The 24,453-nt window shown below is 68.0% G+C and overlaps 1 protein-coding gene across 2 annotated transcripts; it reads right to left on the reverse strand.

The window, feature by feature from the left end:
• Window positions 1–1,096: 1,096 nt before the first annotated feature.
• DOK7 (docking protein 7) lies at window positions 1,097–22,756 on the reverse strand. Of its 2 annotated transcripts, none has more exons than XM_047847110.1 (7): window positions 22,619–22,756; window positions 22,502–22,547; window positions 14,997–15,227; window positions 13,857–14,057; window positions 5,513–5,632; window positions 3,687–3,806; window positions 1,097–2,920 (listed from the first exon to the last, which is right to left on the reverse strand). In XM_047847110.1, the coding sequence occupies exons 1-7, from the start codon at window positions 22,670–22,672 to the stop codon at window positions 2,196–2,198; spliced, it is 1,497 nt and encodes a 498-aa protein (XP_047703066.1). In that variant the 5' UTR covers window positions 22,673–22,756; the 3' UTR covers window positions 1,097–2,195. The 2 variants fall into 2 exon arrangements, with proteins under 2 accessions (XP_047703066.1, XP_047703067.1); XM_047847111.1 differs by having other exon boundaries at window positions 22,643–22,700.
• Window positions 22,757–24,453: the final 1,697 nt, after the last annotated feature.

Below are 24,453 nucleotides of genomic sequence, written 5' to 3' on the forward strand. Positions count from 1 at the left end.
CAGACGCCAGTCACAGCCTTATTTGTCCTGCAGCAAGACTGGCTGGGGCGCCTCGGGGGCGGGGGGGACGATGAGGTGTCTGGTGACAGCTCCCCTTAACAGGCACCTACTGCACACTTGTGTCTGTCACCTCGTTGGACCCTCTCCGTGTGCCCAGGGGAGGGACTGTTGTCCCCATCCATGGAGGAGGAAACTGAGGCTCAGAAAGGTGTAGTCACTGGCCTGAGGCGGCCCAGCTGGCGGGGCGGGGTGCCGCTCAGCCCCCAAAGCCTGGCCTTCTTCGCACTGTGGTGCGGCGGGAACCCCGGCCAGAACTCCCAGCTCGGCCTCCACGGGGACCTGGGTCCTCCCGGCTCCCCTCGCGGAGCTGCCCCCACCCCCCGCCAACAGGGTGGTGAGCAAGGGCGGAGATGGGGGTGCCAGGGCAGGGCGTGCAGGCGTGAGATGGGGTCCCTGGAGCTCTGCCACCAAAGAGGGGGGACGGCAGGGGGTGGGGGCCCCAGGCTCAGAGCCAGGACTCACTAGCCCAGAAAGCCCTCACTTGGACACAGGGAGCCACTCCTGAGCCCGCGTGACCACCGAGGCCCTCGCTGTGGTCGCGAGTGGACAGAGGAGCATGCACACACACCACACAGACCACACCCGTGTGCATTACACATCGCACACAAACATCACACCACACACGACGCATACGTGCGCGTGAACACACACACGCGCACACGCTCCACACCAGACGTGCAAACGCCATGCACACACACGCGTGCAAATGTACTCAGCACACTTACCACGCATGCACACGCACTGCACGTGCATGACACACACACGTGCAAATGCATGCACACACACACACACACGGCTGTCGGGAGCCGCCTTTCCTTTTTCGGGTCTCTGGTGCGTTCAGACTTGAGGCCACTACAAGGCGAGGCCTCATGCTGCTCCCTGTGACCCACAGGCCCCCAGATCTCAGAGACGGGGCCCCACCGGGAGGGCCGGGGCGCGAGGTGGAGAGGACGGGCAGACGGAAAAGAACGAGACCATAAGAAAAGAAAATTTTATTTCCAGTCTAAGGATGTATTACAAACAGCGTCAGACTTCAAAAATGTAAGAGCGACCGACGTCTTCAGCCGACGGTGAAGGTACAAAGCCACGTATTTACAGGTGAGCTGTTTGCCCCCCCATGGGGGTGACTCCGGACAGCGCGGGACGGCGCCAACCGGAGCCCGGAGCCGCACAGGCCCCGCCTCTCGCAGGTGCACGAAGCCGCAGAGCGATGGACAAACCAGGCAACGCAGCCGCACCCCATGCAGGCGAGCAGACAGGCGCGGAGGGCGCCCACGTGCCCTCCGGATGCCAAGGGACAGGCCCCGGAGGCCCGAGCTCCAGCCTCGAACTCAGCCAGGGGGTGGCGGGGGAGGACGGTGCAGCTTCTGGAGCTTCCACAGGGGCCCCCTGGCAAGCTGGCCCTGCCGGGCTAGCTGGTGGAAGGGACATCACCACCCTGCCCCCCGGCCCAGCCCTCACCCCGGAGGCTGCGGCTTCAGGGAAAGGCTGGCGGGTGAGCCGTGGACACCCAGACCCTACGAGCCCCTGTACCTCCTGAGCCTCAGTTTCCTCCCCTGGTGGACGGGTCAGCAGTGGTGCCGCCTTGCAGAGGAGGGGCGGGGCGGGGCGGGGCAGATCGGTAAAGCTCTCGGACGCACGACGTGCCGTGCTCCTGGCCCGGCAACTGGGGGTCTGCGGCGGCTGCAGGGGGACCTAACTTTTGTCGGGCGCGGTGACTGTGCACTGGAGGGGACGGACCTGAGGTGTGAGACTGGCCGTCCAGCAGGCAGGCAGTGGCACAGGCCAGCGAGGGGCGCCCCCAGCCTTGCTCACCCCGAGGGCACGGCTTGAGCCACCTAGGACACAGCACCCTCCTGTGCCCCCAGCACCTGATCCTCGGGCTCTGGGACTCTGCCAGCCCCCCGCCTGCCCCGCTTTTCCAGAACGTACTTCCGGCCGCATCCCGGTCAGTCCCGTGGGCCCCCCCTGCAGGCCTCACGCCCAGAGAGGAGGAGGCTCTGGGGTTGCCGCCGCTGTGCCCTCCCCACCGCGCCACACAGCGGCTGGCTCCGCCAGCAGCACAAAGGCGCCCCCTCCCCTCCTGTCGGGAGAGACGAACCAGCCCCCGCAGCAGCGGGCCTGGGCCACGGCTCTCAGGGAGGGGGGTTTACCTTGAGTCCTCCACAGACGGGACAAGTGGAAAAGAAAGCCGGAGGAAGCCCCGCGTGGGGACTGCCTGCTTCCCAGGCCCCGCCGGGGGCCTCGCTGCCCGGGGCCTCCGCCGCCTGTCCCCGCCGCCTTGCGCCCAGCCAGCCGGAGGGACACCCCGCGGACGCCTGGCCACCCAAGTCCCCGGCCCCTCCGTCGTCGGGGCTGCCTTGTGCGGTGGCGGTCTGGTCCCTGGCGTCCCGGCACAGGCTGCGTGGCGTGTCATAATGTGGCCGCAGGGCAGCGGGCACTTGGTACTCGGCCGTCCCCGGCGGGCAGGCGCACAGGCTGGGGTCGGGCACCCCGGCCGCGGGCGGCAGGCTGAGCGAGGACCCGAACTCGTCGCCCGCGCGCCACACGTCCAGGCTGCTGCCCGCGCAGGACGAGAAGCTGCCCGAGTAGGAGGAGTGGCTGCCCGTGGCGATGCCGCTGTCCGACGAGCTCTGGCGGCCGACCTCCTGCAGCTGCCGCGGCCGCAGGGGCTTGGGTGGCGGCCTCGAGGCGCCCGGCGCGGCCTCCCCGGGGGCCTGGGTGGCCGCCGGCCCCGGGCCCTCCTGCGACGTGCCGGCCGAGGACGAGGACTGCTCGGGCCACGCCGTGAGCCGGCTGCCGGCACTGACGTCCGAGTGGCTGGCCTCCGAGGACGAGCTGGACAGGCTGCGGTCGTCCCCTGAGACAGAGGGCAGGGGCGGGGCTGTCGAGGCTGCTCCAGGGCTCGGGCAGACTCAGGGGGCGGGGGCTGGGGGCGACGGCAGGCAGCACCCCCTCTCCGGGCTCCCCCTCTGCCCGGAGGCTCACGCGGGTCAGGCCGCTGCCTGACAACAGGCCCCTCACCTCCTCCAGAGCCCCCTCTACAACCTGTGCCCTCCTCCCGCCCCCTTGGCCACCACCCTCCGGGAACCGACACGAGCCGCCGTGAGGTCGCTCCTCGGTACAGACTGAGACTGCCTCCGGGGGCAGGCCTGGACGGGAAGGGGAGGCCCCGGTCCTCCCAGTGCCCGGCATGGGACTGGCAGCAGTCAGAGAGGACAGACGGGCTCCCCACCCCCACCCCGACCCCCACCCCCAGGCAGGCCCCTGGCTGGCCGCCAGCCCCTTCTGTCTGTTTTTCCGAAAACCAAGAGTCGCCGGGAGCTGAGAAGGGGCCCTTCTGTCTCAGCACGAATGGTAAAGCTGAGGCAGGAGAGGCCACGGCCTCGTCAGGCCACGTGGCTGGTGGCCGGCAGGGATTCAGACCCAGCTCTCACCGGCTCTCAGGCAGCACCACGCCTCTGCTCAGGGCCCAGGCTGGCAGGTGGTGTGTGTGGCATCACAAGCAAGGAACAAATGAGTGAGCACAGCAGAAGGAATGAATGAACGAATGAGCACAGACAGGGGAGGAACAAACAGGAGCCCAGAGGTCGACCCCTTCCCCGAGGCAGGTGCGGCCCACCTACCTCCGCTCCCCGGCCGGACCACATGGGAGAGGAGGCTGAGCCGCTTCTCCAGCTTCAGGGCCTCCAGGGCCTCCTGGGCCACTCGCTCCTCCGCCGTGGGGGTCTCCCCAGGGCTCGGGTCTGCAGCAGAGGGCGAGTCAGCAGAGACGTGGCTTCAGCCCCATCCCCACGGGACCCCCAGCCGCAGGCCGCATGCTGTCCAGGACATCACGGGGGACCAGCACCGCCGGGGCCACGCTTGTGCTGATTCTGCCCCAAGGCCGCAGCAGGGCCACAGGTGACCCCCAGGAGTCCCAGCTTCTCCCTACACCTACTCGCCAGCTGCTGAACACGTCTCAGGGCACCCGACCTGCCCCCTCCAGGCCCCCCGGCCACCAGCCTGTGTCCCGTGCCCGGAGCGGGCAGGCCCCTACAGGGGGCATGGGTCCTGGCAATGCCCGGGGCGGGGACACCCACGTGTCCTCCTGACCACTTCCTGTCTGGCAGCCACTGGGGCAGCAAGACACTGGCATCAGACGGGCTCCCCGAGCCCCTCGTCCACATCTGCAAAGTGGGACCGGGCCACGAATGCGCAGGGTATACTCAGGGTGGGGCGGACCCTGCCCTCCCCTCCCGACTGTCAGCATGAGGAGGCCAGCCTCCCTGGGCCTTGGTGTCCACGTGGCTCCGACCGAGCAGGGTCAAGGCAAGAGGACCCCGGACAGCCCGGGCCTGAGCTGCGGACACAGTGGAGACTGCATGTCAGGAGAGCCTGGTGATTGCGGGGCCTAGACAAAACTCCAGCCAGACGCACAGGGCAGACCCCACTGGTCCGTCCACACCGCCCGTCCACACTGCCCATCCACACCGTCCTGTCTACACTATCCTGTCCACACCGCCCGTCCACACCTCGCTGTCCACGCCGCCCGTCCGCACTGTCCTGTCCACACCCTGCTGTCCATGCCGCCCGTCCACACTGTCCTGTCCACACCCCATGTCCACACTGCCCATCCACAGTCCTGTCCACACCCGCCCATCCACATCCATTGTCTACGCCACACCTGTGGTTGCAAGGCAGGAGGGTGCCAGCAGAGGGCGCCACCACACCATCCAGCGGAGCCCAGACTGTGGAGGTTCAGGCCACAGGAGCTACCCCTTGGGTCCCCAGCCCATCCCCGCTGGGCCTGTGTGGGGTGTGGAGGTGGGATGAGGGGCCGCACCCTGGCTGTGCTGCCCACACAAGGAGGCCACAGATGTGAGCTCACTGACCACGTGCTGCACGGCCAGGGGCTGTTGTCTCCCACCTGGACAGCGGGACAAGTGCCACCTCACGGGGCTGCGGGGAGCCCCGGCTATCCTGTGTATGTGCCACCCGGTGTGGCCTCGGGGACCAGCCTCTGCCCCTCCCGCGGCAGCTGGGCTCAGGCCTCCACACCGGCCCCGAGGGGAGGGCAGACCTTCCTCCAGTGGGAGAGAGGGGCCAGAACCTAGGGGTCCAGCCCTGCTCTGAGCCCCCCCAGTGCCTGGGGCAGCCTGGCCCTTCTGGGCTCCGGCTCCGCCCCGGCCCGGGGCTCGTGACGAACGCGCCCCAGCCACACACCCCCAGCTGAGACTCCGCACACCAGGCAACCTCACAAAGCAGCCTCCATTCCAGCTCGGACCCGGCCCGTCCTGACCTCAACCCACAGCACCAGTCGTGTGGGGCCAGGCCCCCACCCCAGTCTGGCCCGGAAGGGCAGCGGGGATGAGAGTGGTCGCCCGGGGAGTCCGGCAGCGTGAGCCCTCACCGAGGTCATCCACCGGACCCGGCGTCCCCCCTCCAACCCAGGCCACCTTCCCACACGCACCTGGGAGAAGCGGCCGCAGCCCAAAGGGGCCCTTGGTCGGAGAGATGCCGCGGACGATGCAGTCGAACAGGAAGCTGATCTGCTCTCCCTCGGCTGAGGACAGGAAGAAGACTCCGGCCCCTGCAGGGTGGGGACAGACCCCGCTGTCAGCCGGGCCCAGTGGCCGCCAGGAGGGACGGCGCGGGAGCCTGGAGCAGACCCGCAAGACGGCCACGCGGGGAGGGAGAGCCCCTGTCGGGCCCCGGCCAACCGCGCCCCGTCCTTCAAACCCACATGGCGCGTCCGGGCGGCCCTGGGAACCTCGCTGCATCTGTAAGCCTGGTCCCCACTCTTTCTGCCAGCCTCCACGGGCCAGCAGGGGGAGCTGGGCTGCTTTGGGAGGATGTGGCCGCGGGAGGAAGCCCGTGAGGATGCCCCCGGTCACCGCAGGGGCAGGCGACAGGGCCGCCTGGGGCAGGGTCCACATCCCAGAACGCAGCCAGGAGACCTCCGCCTCGGCAGGTGCCCCCGTCCCGCTCTCCCGACCCAGGGCTGCTCTGAGGGGGAGGAAGATGCGAGAGCTGGGCCCGCCCCACAGTCGAGGCGGCCACCGCCGCTGTGGCCGGTGACACGTCCCCCCACCGCACAGGCCCCCTTCCCGGCCGTGTTCTGGGGCAGGAAACCGGGCCACGGCGTGAGGGCTGGGGCTGAGGTCTTGCCCACGGGGCCCCCGCCAGCAGAGGGCAGGCCGCGGGAGTCAGCACAGCCCGCAGCCTAACCCCGCCAGGGTGAATGAAATCCCTCACCACCCGCCCAGTGAATGGGGACAGCGGGCCACGTGGACACTCGGCTGGTGTCACCGCACAGGAATCCCTCAGCCCCGCCCTCTGCCCGCCGCCCAAAGAAAGGCAGGCGTGCCCGTCCCTTGGCTACAGGCAGACCTGGGTGGGCAGGGGGATGCGTGGGCCGCCGGCCCCCATCACGGCCTGCCTTCTCGGGCTCCCAGGGACGCAGGCCAGCCCCGACACGTGGCAGGGCCCCCGTGCCCCTCCGAGGCTGCACCAGGGCTGGGGGGGGGGGGGGCGCGTGGGCAGCGCCCTCCAGCTGTGGGCGCTCCATCCGTCCAACGCCCCTGGACCAGGTGACACGCCTGCTTTAACCATGAGGAAACTGAGGCCCAGAGAGGCCGCCGGGCCACCAGGGCACGTGCCGGCACCACGGGGCCTCGGGCCGGACGGATGGGCCCCCGAGCCGGGCCTTGCCAGCCGCCGGCTCGCGCCCCGCCAGTGGCTGAGGGGCCGGGGAGAGGAAGGCCGGGCCGCCGGCGCACAAAGGGCCGGGCCTCTAATCCCAAGCTTACAGTCAGCTGGCAGAGGTCACGGCACAGCCAGTCCCCCGACTATAAAAAACCACGTTAGGAGGGGAGCGGAGCCGGCAGCCTTCCACCAGGCGTCTGCTGAGCGTCACGCTCCCCGAGGCGCAGCCGGTGAGGCCTGGGAGCCCGGCCGCCACCCCCACACACGCCAGCGGGCTGACGCCAGAGGTTCCCTGGGGACGGCACACGTCTCCCGCCCCCGAGGGAGGCGAGGCCTCCGGGACACAGCTCGCGGGGCGCGGACCGCTGGCTGGCGCTCGGGCTCCCCTCCCCCGCCCTAGGCTCTGGGACACCCGGAGCCCCCTGAGGTGGACGGCACACCTCCCTGTCCCTCAACACCCCCGGCCCCCTGTAATGCCACCTCACCTGTCGGGACCCTGCGTACCTAACGTTGCCTTTCCGGACCCCTGACCCCAGATCGCTCACTCGGGGCCGCTTTCGGGGAGCGCCTCCTCTGGGGCGTCCCCGGTGACACCCCCTTATCTGGGTGCTGTCCTGGCTGCCCAGCCTGGTGTCTTACGGGCAGGGACCACTTCCAAGGCACTGGGCCCCAGTATCCAGCCCAGGGGACCCCCAGCACTGGGGTGGGGGTGGAAAGAGGGAAGAAGAGGCAAGCCGACCCCGCTCCCCCGACCCCCGAAAGCATTGCTTGAACCTCGTTTGCTTGCCTGTTTGCAGGGCCGGAGGACGTAGGGCCACTCTGCCACCTGGCCACTACGGAGACAACCCCTGCTCCGCCTTCCGTCCCCATCCGCAAAGCCCCACCCGAGGGTCCGTGTCCGCGAACATCCTGGGCCTTCCGGCCAGGGCCGCCCACCGAATGCCACTACCCGACTGATCTGTCTGCCACACGGAGCAGGGACGAGCCACCCCACCCAGACCCCTGACCCACAGGGTCACCAGCAATGAAAGAACCACCGAGTTCTGGGGTGTCCCTTGCTCTGCAATAATCAACACAGGGAGACGGGGAGGAGAGTCTGCTGAGCAGGAGGCCAGCCCTTTGCTGTGGGCAGACACTGTGGGCTCTCAGGGGCTGCAGGCAGACCTCACAGGCTTGGCAAATGCAATCACCCCCAGCCACGATCCCCAGTGGCATGGGTGTTGCACCCCACAGAAAGGGCCACCAGCTCCAAGGGGAAAAAAACACTCTTTCATCCAAACGTGCCATGTTCCCACTTCTGTGGGCTGATGCCCGTTGGAAGTTAGTCCTCAGATGACCTCCCGTGTCCTGACTCTGCCAGCGGGTCAGCATCCCGGCTCCGCAGAGACAAGGACCACACAGTGAAGTCCCACCGGGGAGAGAGCGTTGGAAAGCATCTGGAGGACTTCGTGCGGAGAAGGTTCTAGAAAGCTCTGTCCAGGCAGCACCAGACCTGCTTGGTGTCAGACTTTCACCTGTGAGATACCCATGGCCTGTGGGTTTCCTAACAGAGTCAAACCTCTACTGATTAGAATTTCATTTTTCTCTGCCCTTGTTTTGGGAGGAAGGATCAAAGTTCAACTAAAGGAGTTCACTTGAAATCAAGTTGTAAATTTCACCCGGTCATCTTGCCCACCAGGAAGACTGTGATTAAAAACAAAACAAAGGGGCGCCTGGGTGGTTCAGTTGGTTGAGCGTCCGACTTCGGCTCAGGTCACGATCTCACGGTTCGTGGGTTTAAGCCCCGCGTCGGGCTCTGTGCTGGCAGCTTGGGGCCTGGAGCCCATTTCAGATTCTGTGTCTCCCTCTCTCTGCCCCTCCCCTGCTCACGCTCTCTCTCTCAAAGATAAACATTTTTTAAAAATTTTAAAAAAACAAACAAAAAAGAAGAAAACGGGCGTTGATGAGGCAGGGTGGGGGACCCGGAACCCCGTGCACCGCCAGCGGGAATGCACCCGTTTGGTGCAGCCCCTGCAGAAAACGGCGTGTGGGCGCCTCCGAAACTCAAACACAGAACCACCGTCTGGCCCAGCAATCCCACGTCTGGGGGCCCCAGAAGGAGCTGCAAGCAGGATGTGAAAGAGGCACCCGACCCCCACGTGCACAGCGGCATTAGTCGCAAGAGACAAGGGAGGAAGAAACCAGGAGTCCACCGACAGAGGAAAGGACACACACGGCGTGGTCCATCCACACAGTGGGGTGTCAGCCTCGAGGAAGGACCCCCTGCCACCTGCCACCTGCCACCGCGGGGATGGGCCTGGAGGACACGATGCTCACGAAGGCACGGATACCGCGTGGTCCCACTGCCCCGAGGAGGAGCCAGGTCATCGAGACAAAGTGGACGGTGGGCGTCAGGGGCCGGGGGAGGGGACACGGGGGTTAGCGCTCACTGGGGCCAGTGTCAGCTGGGGAAGACAAGACTTCTGGGATGGAGGGTGGGGACGGCCGCATGACCCTGAATGTACCTGATGCCTCTGAGCTGTCCGCCTAACTATGGTTAAAATGGTAAATTCTGTGCTATGTATATTTTGCCCCAGTAAACAAACAGAACAAACCCCTCCTCCAGGAAGCAGGCTCTGTCCTGCCCGTGCCCAGGAGGCCCCCCGCACCCTCTTCACAGCCACCAGTGCAGGACGGAGCCCACACTGCAGGGCACTTAACGTCCTGGCAGCCACTCCCGCTAAGTGCCCGGCACGTGCCCCAATCGCTGTGACAACCCTGCACACGCACATGCACACACACACACATGCACACACGTGCACACACCCACATGCACACGCACAAACGCACACACACGCACACGTGCACACGCACACACCCATGTGCACACATGCGCACATACGCACACACGTGCACACACCCACGCATACTTGTCCCTGGGGCACAACGGCCCGGGCAGGACCCAGCACCACCCTGGGCAGAGTGTAGGGACATTGCCGGGTGAGCCGCGGCACTGGGCTCCGTCCCCGAGTAGGGGTGGCCTGTCTCCCTCGACGCCCAGCTTCCTGCGAGGTCCAGCTGAGGCCGCTCCTCGGTGACCCACCTTCCTCTCGGGCAGCCGGGCCGCCCTGGCCCCACGGCCACACTGGGTACCTGGGCACTCCCAGCTCAGGTAAGAGGCTCCTCAGGGCAGGTCTGGGATCTTCCACTTCTCTGCGTCTCCCCAGGGCCAGCTGAGGGCTCTGTCCATCAGCCCTTTCTCTCAAATGGTGTCCTGAGTGACCCAGCAGCCAGGAGGCCAGAGGCACCCTCCCAGCCTCCAGAGGCAGCCCCCGTGCCCCAGGTCCGGTGTTCAGGGCTGCTGTGGGAGGGCAGCAGAGGGCGTCGGCCAGCGTCCTCCCCATCCCTGCTGTGGGACACGGAGCTGAGCCGTGAGCCGGGAGCCTCGGGTGGAGACGCCAGCCCAGGCCCTGCTCTTTCCACGGAGCCCAGGTCCTCCCAGAGCCACGCCAAGGCTGGGAGACTCAGATCGACTCTCTGCCACCAGGAACACTGTGTCAACGGTGACCTGCTGACCCAGAGCCATCGGAGAAGGCGGGGCTGGTCCCATCGCCCCAGTCTATGCAGGGGGCCGGTCGGGCTTATCACAGGGATCTCCCCTTGAAAGAGCGGGACTCGGGGTCCCCTCTGGGGTGCTGGAGTCTGCGCCCCACCCACAGCCGCCCTGGGGACCGGAAACGTCTCATACCTGTCTCAGACGGGCTCTGAGTTCTCCCCGCCTGGCCACGTGCTCCCCAGCCCCAACCCCCACTTGGCTTGGAGAAGCCACCGAACACGTCCCCTCCTCTGCCCACATTCCCGGGCTCAGAGACCAGGGTTTCAGCCAGCTCTGCCGGGACCACCCGGCATTCAGACCACCCGATCCCAGGGAGGCCGAGATGACGTTGAATCAGCTGGACAGCACAGGTGCTTTAAATACACAGCAAGAGAGTTTCTCCCGGTTTAAGCCTTCGTCCTTTACTCGCTTGAAAGTCATTTTAAAATGCTCACTGTGCCCCAAGAGACTGAAGCAGTGAGCTGGACCCAGAGAGCCGGGCAAACGAGCGGAGGAGGGGCAGCACAGACGGAGGCCACTCCCAGGACATGGGCGGGGTGTTCCTGAGGGTCACCGTCCACGACGTGCCTCTGCCGCAGGCTCGGGGACCTTTCTGCCACCTGCTGAATTCCTCAGCATCCAAGGACCCTGATCCTTTGCAAATGCAGCTGGCTCACGTGGATGTGGAAATGCCCTCGAGATGCCCTTGACGGGGGTGGGGGCCGCCAATGCAGGGGACAGAGACCTCCTCTGGGCCCCTCCTGGCCACTTCCACCAGCCTTCAGGCCCAGCTTACATGCCCATCCTGGGCTCTGGGTGGCCCCCTTTCTCCCATTCCCTTTCACACCCCTAAGCCCTAACCACACACCGTGGGCCGTCCCCAGAGACAGAGAGGCCACACTGGGAGACCCTGGACTCCCAGCCAGCAAGCCCACTCCCACCTGACTCTGAACAGGCCACTGTCCACGTGCAGGCCACAGAGAGAAAATGCCCACCTGGAAGGTACCCAGAGCCACACGGAGGCCCCACATACCCGGCCTGATGCCTCCCTTCGCCTACCAGGCCAGGACCCCACCTCCACACCCTCCAGGGTCCTGACCCCACCCTGACAGTCACACCAAATGTCTCAGCTCTCTGAGAATTTCCTGCTCTCTGGAGAATTGTCTGTGGCCGAGGGCCAAGGGGGTGTGGTCCTGGGGGGCGCGGGGGCCGGGCTCGGGCTGTACCAGGGGAGGGAGACGATATGAATTCCTTACACCCCAGACCTCCCAGGTCCTCCCCATGACTCCAGCCCAGCTCTCTGTCCTCCAGATTAAATGCGCCCAGGGCCATGGGCCCGTCAGGATCCAAATTCTAGAGCCTTCACATCACGGGTTGAATGGTGTCCCCAAAGGCTAGGTTATACCCGAAAATGTGTCACTTGACCTTATTTGAAAAAATGGCCTTTGCAGGCATAACCGAGGGAGGCGAGAAGAGGGCGTCCTGGATTGTCGGGTGGCCCTAAATCCGGTGACTCGAGTCCCATGGAGTCGGAAGAGAAGGCCCCGGGCGATGGCCAAGTGACGACAGAGGAGAGACTGGAGTCACGTGGCCACAAGCCCAGGGCCTCCTGCGGCCTCCAGGGGCCGGAAGAGGCGGGAGGGAGGCTCCCTGGAGCCTCTGGAGGGAGCCAGCCGGGCCCACACCCTGACTTGGGACAGAACCGTGAGGGAACCGTTTCTGTTGCTCTGCGGCTCCAGTTGGGGATAATTTGGTCCGGCGACCCCAGGACACCGACTCACGCCCCGCCCTGGACGTGAACTACCCTCCCTCCCCCCAGGACGCCCAGGCCTGAGTGGCCTGGTGGTCTGAGCACACGTGCAGGGGTGCACCGTCCCTCCACCCGCAGCCCTGGATCGAGGACAGCGTAAAGCCCAGCTTACGTAGGGAGAGCCGTGCGAACTTGTCCCTGACAACAGAGCCGCATGGGACCGGTCCCCCCAGGCGTTTGGCCGGCGGCCTCCGCACAGCCGGGGGCAACAGGGAAGCCCAGCACGTCTGCGCTCCCAGTGGGCGTCCGGCCCGCCCGGGAACAGCATCAGGACGGCCCCAGAAGGGTCCCCACTGCATTGCCGGCAGCCCAGGGAAATCACAGCAGCCTCTGCCCACCAGAGCCAAGGCCCGACGTCCGGCGCTGTTGATCGGCAGGAGGGAGCCCACCCCGCTCTGAGGCCTCGGAGGGAAACCGTCGGTGCGTCCTACCACATGACGGCTGGTCCTCCTGACCGGCCTCCCTGGGGGCACACGCCGGCACCACCCCCGGGCGGCGTGCACCCCGTCCTCAAAGCAGCCCCACATAATGCCCCCTCCTCCAGGGGAGACCCAGCGCACCGTGGCCCCCAGCTCTGACCACCCACACAGCTGGGTGAGGGTCCCCCGCCCCCCGCCCCGCTCTAGACCCCAGAGCCCTGGGACCTCCACTGTGCCAGAACCAGGGGCCCCAAGGGCGCATCCAGCAGGGGGCAACAGCAGGCGTCTCACCCGTCCCCGATGCCGGCCCAGAGGAGGCTCCCCGGCAGCTGGGCCCACCCCGGGGCTCCAGGGGCCACCGCCCAAACTGCCCCAGCCCGCGGACCCGCCACAGCCAGCGACAGACGCCCTGCTGCCCCGAGAGAGGGCTCCGGCCTCACCTGCTCGTTGGTCTTTGAGGCTGACGACTTTTCTCCTGGACACAGGGCCCCGCGGGCTGCCTGCCACACAGGGCCGGCCCCTACCTCGAGACCCGCTGGGACATGGCCCCAGCCGGCCAGGTCCCCCCTGCCCGCCCTTTGCAGAGCGAGGGCCCAGCCGGCCGGCACGCACACGGCCCCAAGCACAGCCCCTCTACCGGGGGGATCCCGGCAGGACCCAGGTCCCAGAGCCCGGTGGATGCCACCCAAACCTGGCCGAACGCGTGTGACAGACCCTGCTGTGAGCCCCTGCGGTCGTCACCCTCACGTGAGCCTGTGGGGTGGGGGACTGGTGCCCCTCTGTGGAGCGCGCAAGGGAGCGGGCCCCAATCGCCGTCGGGGGGGGTCCCAGGCTGAACGGAGATGGGGGCGCACAGCTACCCCCCCCAGCACACCCGGCGGCCCTCGGGGCTCTGAGGGGGGCGCATCTGTAACATCGGGACAGCTTTTCACCTGCCCCTGCCCCACCCCCGGGCATGGTGTGTCCACGGGGCATCCTTGGTCCACACGTGTGGCATACCCCCCCACACACACACGCATTCATTCTTCCCCCCTTTTTTTGTTTCTCAGTCCGAACAATGTGACTTCAGGCACAAGGCCATGCGTCGTGACAGGCAGGCCTGGCTGCAGGGGTGCGGGTGGGCTGCAGCCGGAGGGTCCGTCCTCCCTCCTCGGTGGCCTCAGCGCTGAGCACTGGGCTGTGAGACACCTGGTCTCGCCCACCACGTTTCCAAGACGCCAGCCAAGCGAGCACACGGGTGGGGCGGGCGGCTCCAGGCCGAGGGTTTTGGGGTGAAGCCGAACTCCGAGCGGCCCCGCATACTTACAGTACCCACACCTGGTCCCGCCTTCGAAGATGAATCCGCTGGGCACGGCCCCGTAGCGCCGGAGGTCAGACAGCTTCCACTGCCCCGCGACAGCCGGAGGGATGTCCCTGGCCACGACGAGGACGTCGTTGCAGAGGTGAAGGGTGGCGGGGCCGCTCTCCAGCTTGGTGCCTGGAGCCACCGTCACGTGGAACCTGTGCACTGAGGGCAGGGCAGGGGCGAGAGGGCATCACTGGGAGCAGAGGCCCGGCAGAGGGGGCGGCTCCCAGGCGTCCGTCCTGAAGGCGGGATGCCCTCAGCTCCCGGCCCGGGCACCCGTCACCACCTCTGTTTGGAGGCAGGCAGGCCCTCGGGGGGGCCGCCCTGCCCACGCCCCCCGTCCTCACAAGCCGGACTCGGCCTCAGCCGGCTCCCGAGAGAGCCCCCTCCTGGGGCCCCCAATGCTCAGCGGCAGAGGCCAGTGAAACTGTGACGATTATTTTAAGCAAATAAAAATTAAGGCAAAAGTCCGTGAGGAGCCAAGTATCAAAGGTTTGAATACAGACGAGGCCGCTCAGGGTTTCGGGGTTGGGTCAGGAAGGAAGGGGAAGGGCCGTGCAGGCTGGCAACCTGTCCTCCCCCCAGATGTTGGTACTGCGTTCATCACGGGCTTGTGCGAGATCTTGACGTTTCTAAAGGCTGTGCTCCTTGGCGTCAGCTGTGAGGGCCGCCCGCCCTCATCCGGGCCCTCCTCTGGGCCCGGCCTGGCCACCCCGCCTCCCTGGCTCAGGCGCCCCCAGCGGGGTGCAGCGGGACGCTGACTGTGGCCTCGCTCCCCCAGAACCTGGCTCCGGGCAGGGGAGGGGCCGAACGGCAGGCCTGTGGAAGCTCCCTCTGCTTGGCCAGCGCCCGCTCGGGGTAACGGCTCTAGTTCTGATGGGATCGAGTCAGGAGCTCGGAAGGTCCCGGGGCCCCAGCTGCTCCCCCCCCACACACACCCCTCCCCTCACAGGCCCCGAGCGCGACCGCCCGCCCCAAGCGCAGAGCCTGGCGGGGGGGGGCGGGCAGGTGCTCGGCAAACCCTCCCGCATCGCACCCTGGAGTCGCATCGCGGCCCCTGCGGCCTGTGGACGCGGGGTCTGTCGCCCTGGCCTCACTCACCCTCACCGAGCGCGTAGCGGATCCGGGCGTCCCAGGCGCACATGGCCTCGCGGCTGTCGAAGCCCAGCATGACGGCCTGGGACAGGCAGACGATGGCCAGCGTGTGGGCCAGGCCCTCGTAGGGCAGGCCGGGCTCCAGGCCGCAGATGTCCTCCAGCATCAGGCTGCTGCGCTCCCGCAGGCCCTTGGCTCGCTCAGACTTGTCCTTGTAGGCCAGCATCAGGAGGCAGTCTGCGAGGGCGCCGGACGAGGCACGGTGGGCCGGCAACACCACGCCCCAAGCCCCCGGCGTCCCCCGCCCGGAGAGTCCCGGCTTTGAGGTACGACCCCAAGCGAGCCACCCAGCCGCCCTGAGGAGGCACAGTCTCTTCATCTTCCAGGGGCGCCGCCCACCCTGCACGGCCCACGGGCCACAGGGGCAGAAGTGGGCCCGGGACACTTGGGCCCGACCCCATCCCCCACCCTGCCCCAGGCTCTGGGACCCACAGGGGCCACCCTCAGGGGCCGCCGGGCCCACGGGAGCTGTGGCCCGAGGCCTGCGGGGACGGGCCCCCTTCCCGTGCACCTCCTGGGTCTCTCGTCCTCCAGGGGGCGCGCTGGACTCCGGCCCTCGGGGAGGAAGCCACTGCCCCCTCGGGCCCACTGCCGGACCCCATGCCAGCCCGCCCGCAAGACTGGCAGGTGCCACGCCTCGGTCCTAGAGTCCCCGTTTTCCCTCAGCATCATGGTCGCCGGCCCCGTCATCCCAGCGGGACAGCAAGCCAGAGCCGCTGAGGCCGCACGCGGCCCCGGGGGCGGCCCCCACGCTGTCCACCTGCACCAGTCCAGGCACGCCACAGAGGATCAGATGGCCCTGGGCCCCCCCGTGGGCCTGCCTAACAGAGCGTCCCCACCTGCTGGGCCCCAGCCACCCGTTCTTCTGTGAGGGTGGAGGGCTCGGGGGCCCGACGTGACGCCGAGGCACCTTTCAGTGTGAGAACGCCCCAAATCCCACGAGAAAGCTGGAGGAATCAGGCCCCTGGCGAGAGCCGGAGAGGGTGGGGGAGGAAGCTGTGGGGACCCCGCGGAAGGGGCGCGGTGACGTTCCCACTCTGGCCTCTGAGAGCAGGCCCCCCCCCAACCCATGTGACCACCAAATCCCGCAAGGGCTCCACGCACACGGATCATTGCAGCCGAATCGGGGACAAGTCACGGTTGTGAGCCACGTGCTTCCTGCCGTGCGAGGCCCGGCAAACCACAGCAACGGCCCCTCCGAGGGCCCACGGGGGTCCACAGACCTCCCTGGTCAGGGCCGAGGGCAGCGTCAGCCCCCGACGCACCTCTGTCCTTGAGGCATGAAGCGGCCGCAAAGTCGGGGGGACCGCGAGCCGGCTGCCCGTCCCGCTCGCAAACCCGTCCTTCGTGTCTGAGACGCTCACATCAGGAAAAAGCAAACACGTTCCCGTTTTGAGGGGGAAAAGCCCAGAAGCCACAGAAACCCACGTGCTCCCCTGAGCCTTCCGGCGTGTGTTCTCTCCCAGGACCAGCCCGGGAAGAGGCTGGGGCTTCGGCCCACTCCCTTTGGAAGCTCACAGCCGGGCCACAGAGAAATAAGGCACACGGGCTGCAAAGGACACGTGTCATTGCAGACACATCCCCTCACGTGTCACCGGAGAAGTCAGGCCCCGGAGCCAAGAGAGCGCCTGGGTAAGGGCCTCCGCACGGGACAAAGGGAGCCAGGGAGGGCTGCAGGGAGGAGGTAGCACACGTGAGGGGACAGCCCCGCCTCCCGGCCCCCACAGCCCCGGTCCCTGGTCCGACAAGCAGCCGCCACCCGGTCCCTGCAGCAGGCTCCGCAGTCCCTCACAGCACTTTTTCTAGCCGGGTCTGTGCCTTGTCCGGTTGCTGTCCCCACTCCCACCAGCCCCGCGGGTGGGCTCTTGAAGGCAGGCCCCCTTCCGCTTGTGCACAGTGACATCCCCGGTGCCCCGCATGAGGACGGTGCGGGGTGATCTGTCACTTTAGGCCCGGCCCGACCTGCACGGCAGAGCGAGACTGTCACCTCCTTTGTTCTAGGAGTTATGCTCCCAGGAATATAGCCACAAGCAGGGTCAGCACACCTTCCGGTAAAGAGCCAGACAGTAACTGTTTGGCTTCATGGGCCACACAAGGTCCGTCGCGGCGGCCCGACTGCGAGGACAACAGAGTAACATGCGAGTGAGTGGCCGTGTTCCGATACAACTTTACTACAAGCGGCCCGCCGTGGCTCGGGGCTGCGGTCAGCCGACTCTGGGGCTAGAGTCAGAGTCGGCTACAAGGGCCACGCCCTCCGGCTGCCTCCCGTGGCCGGGCGGGCACCCCCATCCCAGACCTGCGCACCCATGGGACGGGTTTTGGGGGCCCGCGTGTGAGCGCCACACATGTCCCCGAGCCTGTCCAATCTCCTCGGGGCTGAGCAGCCGCCATCCTGTCCCGTACGGACACAACCGCGGGCACCCTCGCCCATCCGCCGGGGGCCGATCAGGCCCCGGAAGACGCGTCCACGCCTGACCCCAGAGCGTGGGAGCACCACCTTATCGGTCAAGTTAAGGACCTCCAGGTGAGGTGGTCCCGGGTCGTCCGGGGGAGCCCAGATCTAACCGCGAGCGTCCTCACAAGGCACAGGCCAGAGGACAGACGCAGAGAGGAGGAGGCCACGTGAGGACCGTCGCAGAGTGATGGGGCCGCAGGCGGAGCGCCTCAGCCGCCAGGAGCTGGAAGAGGCGGGCGGGAGCCTCCCCAGGGCCTTCCGCGAGGAACATGGCCCTGCCGACACCTTGATTTTGGACCTCCAGCCCCGGGGACCGTGAGAGAGCGGGTCTCTGCCGCCCAGGAACCTGGGACGTCCTCCAAGTCACTGCTCGCGTTTTCTAAACGTGGACGGAAAGGCCGGGCACGGCCACGGCCACGGCCTGGTCTCGGCCGGAGCAGCTCGGGTCCACCCCATGCTCAGTGCTCCGAGCCCCCCAGCAGCTCGGCTGGGACCGTGGGGAGGGGGCTGGGTGGATGCAGTGACTATGCGGCCCATGGGGCCCTACGACTGCAGCTGCTCCCACCACGTCCCCGCCACTTCCCCGCCACGTCCCTGGGGGCAATGAGTTGGTCTTATTTTTAAAGCCCGCCCCCGGGGGGGGGAGTGCACCAGAGGAACAGAAATTCTCCCTTCCTGCCCGTGACAAAGCAGGGTCGGCCGGGGTGGGGGGGGGCACTGACACTGCCTGCACCCTGCAGACACAGGGCTGAGGAACGCACCCCCCCCCCCGCCAGACAGCCCCACGGGGCACCCCACGGCCACGCCCCTCACGGGAAGCCCAGAGGGACGGGTCCTGCGGTGAGGCCTCCGGGTCGGCGGCTCAGGGAGCACACCGGGCCACCCACTGGAAGGGCCTCTATCCAGCTCCTGTCCACACGGGCCGGGTGCACCCTGCTCACAGCAGGAGGGCTGAGGGGTCTCTGTGACGTGGCTCCAGGCGCGGGAGACAGAGCCGTCCACGAGCCCAGAGAGGGCGTGGCCCAGGGCAGCGGGCGGCTCCCTGGAGCATGTGGGGCCATCACGGTGAAAGGAGGCAGAGGAGGCAAGCAGGTAAACCAAGGCACCGAGGGCTGACAGGCGCACACACACGTGCACTCAGCCACACAACACACACAGACATCCACGCACGCACACACTTACACGCACGCCTCCACGTGACTGCTGTGGCCGCCGGGCCCCTCCCTGTGCACGGCTTCCGGGGTGGGGGGTTGGCTGACCCCGTCCACGACTGTCGACCCACCCCCAGTGCTCAGAGCCCCCGCTTTCCGTCTGCGGGATGGACGCCACCCACCGGGCCCAGGCCAGGTGTTAACACGGCCTCGCCACCCTGCCGGCGAGCTCAGGGTGGCCTGGCAGGGGACCTCAGCGCGGGCCTGGGACAGCCCCACAGCATCACTCGGCACTGGGGAGATGGCTCGCCCCTGGGTCCGCCCCTGTCCTCCAGCAACTTCCGCCTTGCCGGGACCCCTCAGAGCCTTCCCACACCTCCCACCCTGCGCCACAGGCTGGTGCGTCTCCCCAGAAGCCCGCGGCCCAGTTCATTGTGCTTGTGAGCAGACAGGGGACCCGGGGGACAGAGCCCAGCCCGCATAGAGCTGACACCCAAGAGGGAACAGGGTCAAAGGAGGCCACCGTGGGAAATACTGTTGAGGGGATGACAGTGGCTGCGGGGCCCCAACGCGGGGCCGAGACTCTCCCAGAGGGCACAACAAAAATGACTCCCAAGTGATGCAAGGAGCCAGTGCAGCAGCCCTGCAGGGATCGGTGCTGTGCTACAGGGAACAGCCAGTGCAAAGGCCCAGAGGTAGGAACCCGGAGGGCCTGCGGGCAGGAGAGGGAGGGAAGAGTGGCCCATGCTGTCTGCTGGTCAGGAGGGCCTGGTGAGCCCTGGGGGCTGTAGGCAATGGGGGCTCAGCCTGGCTGCGCCCGGAGAAGACGCCTGGGGTGAGAGCAAAAGCCTCCAGGCTCCTGCGGCTGGTCAGGCAAGACGTGCTATTGGCCCAGGCTGGCCAGGGTCAGGCTCTGCATTAACCATGATGACAGCCTGAAGGGACCTTCCCCACAGGACTTCTCCGTGGGCAGGAAGAGCAGCCATCACACTGGATTGCGGGGGGGGGGGGGGGGGCAGGGGACGCCCTGGGAGGGGGCTGCGGGGGCGGGGCTTGGGCCACTCCGTCCTGGACACGTGAGCTGGAGAGGCCCATCGGACACCGCACACGCAGGCGGCTGGACGTGGGCGTCTGGAGATGTAAAAATAACTGTGGGGTCATGAGCCCTCAGATGCGCTTGCGGCCAGGGCCGGAGAGCCTCGGGGAGGGCCGGCTGGGGACAGGCAAACCTCCGGGCCTCCAGGCTCAGGGAGAGGCCGGCCCAGAGGGTGGAGACGGAGGTGGACGCCCACGAGACACGGCAGAAGTGGCTGCTGGATTCAGCCCTCGTGTCACGGTGACCTTGACACGGGCGCCTTCAGCACAGCAGCTGGAAGAGCCCAAGGGGACCCCTGCTGAGGGGGCGGCAGCCTGGGGGCAGCTGGGAGCAGCCGGGAATGGGGCCGAAGCCGGGAGGGCCCTCGCTGAGCCTCAGGCCCAGGATGGAGTGTGGGCCCAGCCCGTCTGGGATCCGACCCAGGAAGGAAACAGTTCACGGTGCCGGAGGGGGTGGGGGGGGGGCGTGCAGGTCTGTGCGGCTCACAAGGACGGGCCACCCAGAGAGCACAGGCATCAGCGGGGACACGCAGGCTGTCGGTGCTCAGCCCTCCCGCCCGGTAGGCCACACATGCGCCCTCAGCCGGGAGCACGGCGAGAGCCTCATCTGGACTGGTCCAGGTCACACGGTGCGTGCGGGCGGCACCGAGATCTGAGCTCGGGGTTCCCTAACTCGCGGTCCTGAACCCGGGGCTGTGGGGATCCCAGGCCCCTTCTTCGATGTCCCCACGGGGACAGGAAGGCTGGCCACCACTCACACTCTGTCCCGGGCTGCCTGTCCGGCCTGGGACTGAGCCCATTCCCGGGGGACACAGACCCTCCCCGTCACCAGCACCTGGTGCCTGGCCCACCTCAGAGAAGCTGCCAGCCGCACGGGGCACGTGCCGAGGCCCCGCTCCCGGTGAGTCTGCGTGGCCCCGGGTGTTGCCCACGGCAGCTGGGCTCACAGCCCCCAGCAGACTGCCTCTGGCTGGCGATGCGGGGTCCTTGCCATCCAGGACTGCGGGCAGGGATGGGGGTGGGGAGGGCCATCCTGGGTTCAGGGACGCGAGGTGATAGATGCACGGCTCAGAGGGGCGGGAGGGAGCCCACCTTCCATTGCCCCTAATCCCCTCCCACCCTGCCGGGGCTCAGGGGCTCTCCAACGCAAGGCCCCGCCTGGGGTGTCCTGCCCTCTCTCCTCCCACGGCCCCCCTCAAGTCCAGAGCTGGCTCCTCTGCGGGAGGCTCCTCCCTCCCCACATCCTGAGGTGCTCTCCACACCGGCCCCGCACTTCCTACCGCTCCTATGCACGTGGGAGAGCCCAGGCAAGGCGCCATGGACACCAAGTCCTACAGACCCAGATTCTGGATGCCGGGGACCCCTGCACACTCCCCGCAGTGCAGAAGGGCCCTCCCTCCTCAGGCAGGCCCACGCCAGGCTCCAGCAGGAAGCTCTCTTGGATCCTGAGGTAAAATCCACCCCCAGGGGCTGCAAATCACACGCTCCCACGTGAGAGAGGGAGGAAGGCCACAGAGACCACCTGTGGGGCTGCTCCTCAGGTGGGGCCGTGCAGGCCCCCCCTGCTCCCCCCCCCCACCCCATCCCACCAAGCAACCTGCCGCCAGCCCCCCACAGCCACGAGCCTCTTCAACGTTTCCGAGGGCCTCTGCCCCGCTGCCCTCAGCCTGGGCCTGCCTCTCCATTCCCTGCCTTCCAGGGGCCACTCGGTGTCCCCACCCCTATGCCTCCTCTACCGGGCCGCCCTGGAGCTTCCCCTGGACAAGACCCCCGGGGCACCAGGCACAGGGTCTTTGCATGAAGAACTGACTGGCTCAACGAGCCGTCAGTCAAGCCCGGGACCCCTTGGAGGGGAAGCTGAGGCCCAGGCAGGAAGAGGGTGTCCAGGACCAAAATCAGGCCCTCGTATTGCAACTGTGGGCAGGCGCGGGGGAGGGGACCCGGGAGGGGGGACCGGGGAGGGCGCCCACCCCCCACCCCCCACCCCCCACCCCCCACCCCCTTCCAGGGAAATGACAGACACCCCAGGCGTCCCGGGAAGACATTCCAGCAGTCCCACATGGGTGAGGCAGCGTGCACGCACACCCCCAGCACCCCACACAGACCCCAGGGTGCTTGGGTCCGCTCCAGGGCACCTGTCTCCCCAGACAGCTGCAGCCGCACGGCTCCCGAGCCTCCCGGAGCACAAGAATGAGAAGCCCAAGTTCGGGGCTCTCCGCGCCGGCCTGGCCTGCCCCCCCCACCACCCCCTCACCCCTAGAGCTGCTCCCCCAGCCAGGGCAGACTTTTCTTTTCTCGGGCACAGAGGCAACACAGTTCCCACCTGGTGGCCCAGCCTCTGCCCACCTGGGGAAGGTGGGAGCGCCCCCGGGCCAGCGCCGCCGGCAGTGTCCAGACGGGGTTCCGCGGCACCACTCGCCCCCACCCCCCTCCACAGGGCGCACAAAGCCGGCCCCTCCCCCGCCCCGGGGCTCCCTGCTGCGTGTTGGCGGAGGGGAGAGCACGCCCGCACCGGCACTCGTGACCCCTCCAGCCTCCGCTGCCCCCCAGGCCCCTCCCGGGGAGGTGCGGGCGCCGGCGGGTCCCGGCGTCGGGCAGGAGCAGGCCGAGGCGGCGGCGCTCTCCGGTTACAGCCCGCGCGGCGCCGCCGGCTATTTCGGGCGAGCTGGCCGCGCTCCGGGCCGGCGCCCGAGGCCGCGGCGCCCCGCGTCAGCCCCGCGCCCCGCGCCCGCGCCCCGCGCCCCGCTCACCTGCCACCGGCGACGGCTTGCGCAGCACCAGCCACCTAGTCTTCCACTGCGGGGACAGAGGGAGCGTAAGCGGCCGCCGCGCCCCGCGCCCGCCCCGCGCCCGCCGCGCGCCCCGACCTTCTTGCCGTCCCGCAGCTTGACCTGGCCCTCCACCAGCGCCGCCTCGGTCATCTTCTGTCATGGTTCCCGCGGCGCCCGCCGCGCCTCTCCCCGCCGCCCCGCGGCCGCCCGGCCCAGGGTCACTTTCAAAATAGCTCCGGGCGGGCCGAGCGCAGGGCGGCGGGGGCGGGCCGGCGGGGGCGGGGCGCGGGCGGGGCGCCGGTCTCCCCCTGCGCCGCCGGCCCCGCGGGGCACCTGCGGCCACCTGCGGCCCCGCCCCCCGGAACCCGGCCGCCTGGGTCGGACGCCGCGCCCCCACCGCCCGGATGGGGGCGCGGGGTGGGGGTGGGGGCGGCTTCTCGTCCAAAAGCAGAGGCCACGACCTGGCAACTGGAGACACGTTCACGGGGCGTCTTCCCCCCACCTGGCTTCACCCTCCGGCACCTGCCCCTCCCACCGCCCCAGGGCTGTCACCAGACACCCCTGACAACCCACTGACCTGGGACGACTGGGGCCTAGGAGGCCGCCTCGCCCCCAGGCGCTCCAGCCCCCTCGCCTCTCCCAGGCAGGGTAGTGGAGGGGGAGTCCATTCAAGTCCCCTGGCGGCATGCACCCCAGTGCAGGTGGGATTGCTGGATTGCTTCGGGGGGAGGGGGGCGTCCGGGTCTCTGTGCGTGGTCTCCCCCACACCTGGCTCTACTGCTCCGTGGAAGACCCACCAGGAGCCCCTTTCACAGCAGGAGGTGGGGGGGGGGGGGTGGCTCTGAGCTTCTGGATTTTTCCTCCTCCACCCTGTAAACCCTGTCCAGCTGCCCCTGGTTCTTCCAGAGCCCAGGGAGTTTGGGGGGCTCGGCAGGTCTACACTTTGGACATCTGCCCCCATTTCTCAGATGGCTTCCAATGCCCATGCCTCCAGGAGCATCACAGGATGAGGGGGACAGCAGCAGAGGGGACGGGGCAGTGCCCTGGGAAAGCAAGGAAACGCAGAGTGTTCCCAGCCTCAGGGAGTTTATGCTCTGGCAGGGAGGGTGGGGAGGAATAAACACTGTTCCGTTGACTCCAATCGGCACGGGCAGGGAGGCCGGCGTTTGTGGGGCATGTATGCGAGCCTTCGCCCTGTGCAGGCCCTTCGGGCTAGGGCCTCTCACTGAGGGGGATCTAATGTCAGAGCGGTGGGCAGGGGGTCTCACGGCCAGGACTGAGCCGGTCAGCAGAGTCTGTAGCCGAGGGGGGAGCGGCGGGGAGGGCCTGGCAAGCCCTGGTTCGGAGTCCCCACCGAGCAGCGGCCATGCCGGGTGCAGAGAGCCAGGCTCACCCCCTTTGGGCACACGCTCCCGCTGCCCCTGGGGACCTGACAGGGTGGGTCCCCGGTGGGCCACGGGCTCGAATGGGATGCCGGGGTGCCGTCTGGCTGGGGCCCGATGTGCAGCAGGGTCACACCAGGCCCCGAAGCGGCTCTGTTTCTCCCACGTCCCCCGGCTCCCCCACCCCCACATCACCTGTGCAGCCAGCAGCCGCCCTCTGTGGAGCAGTTGCCTAGCCACAGAGCCCCATTCATGCCCCCACACATCTCAGGCCCCCAGGGGCCGGCGTGGGACAGCCGGCGTGGAGCCGGATGGCGGCTGGGGGCTGTGGCCAGCAACACATCCGCCGCCCCAGGCGCCTGGCACTCGGTCATCCCTGCAGGGAGGGGCAGGGCCCTGCTGCATTCCCAAGCGCTGGCCGAGACCCAGGCTCCTGCCCTGCCTGGCAGCTGCACCTGCTCCCGCACCGGCCGGAAAATGCGGGCTGGAGCAGGACAGACAGCCTCCTCCCCTCCACGTGGCCGCCGGGGCTGCAGAAGGGGGGAGAGC

The sequence above is a fragment of the Prionailurus viverrinus genome, unplaced genomic scaffold, assembly GCF_022837055.1.
Source record: "Prionailurus viverrinus isolate Anna unplaced genomic scaffold, UM_Priviv_1.0 scaffold_45, whole genome shotgun sequence".
NCBI lineage: Eukaryota > Metazoa > Chordata > Mammalia > Carnivora > Felidae > Prionailurus > Prionailurus viverrinus.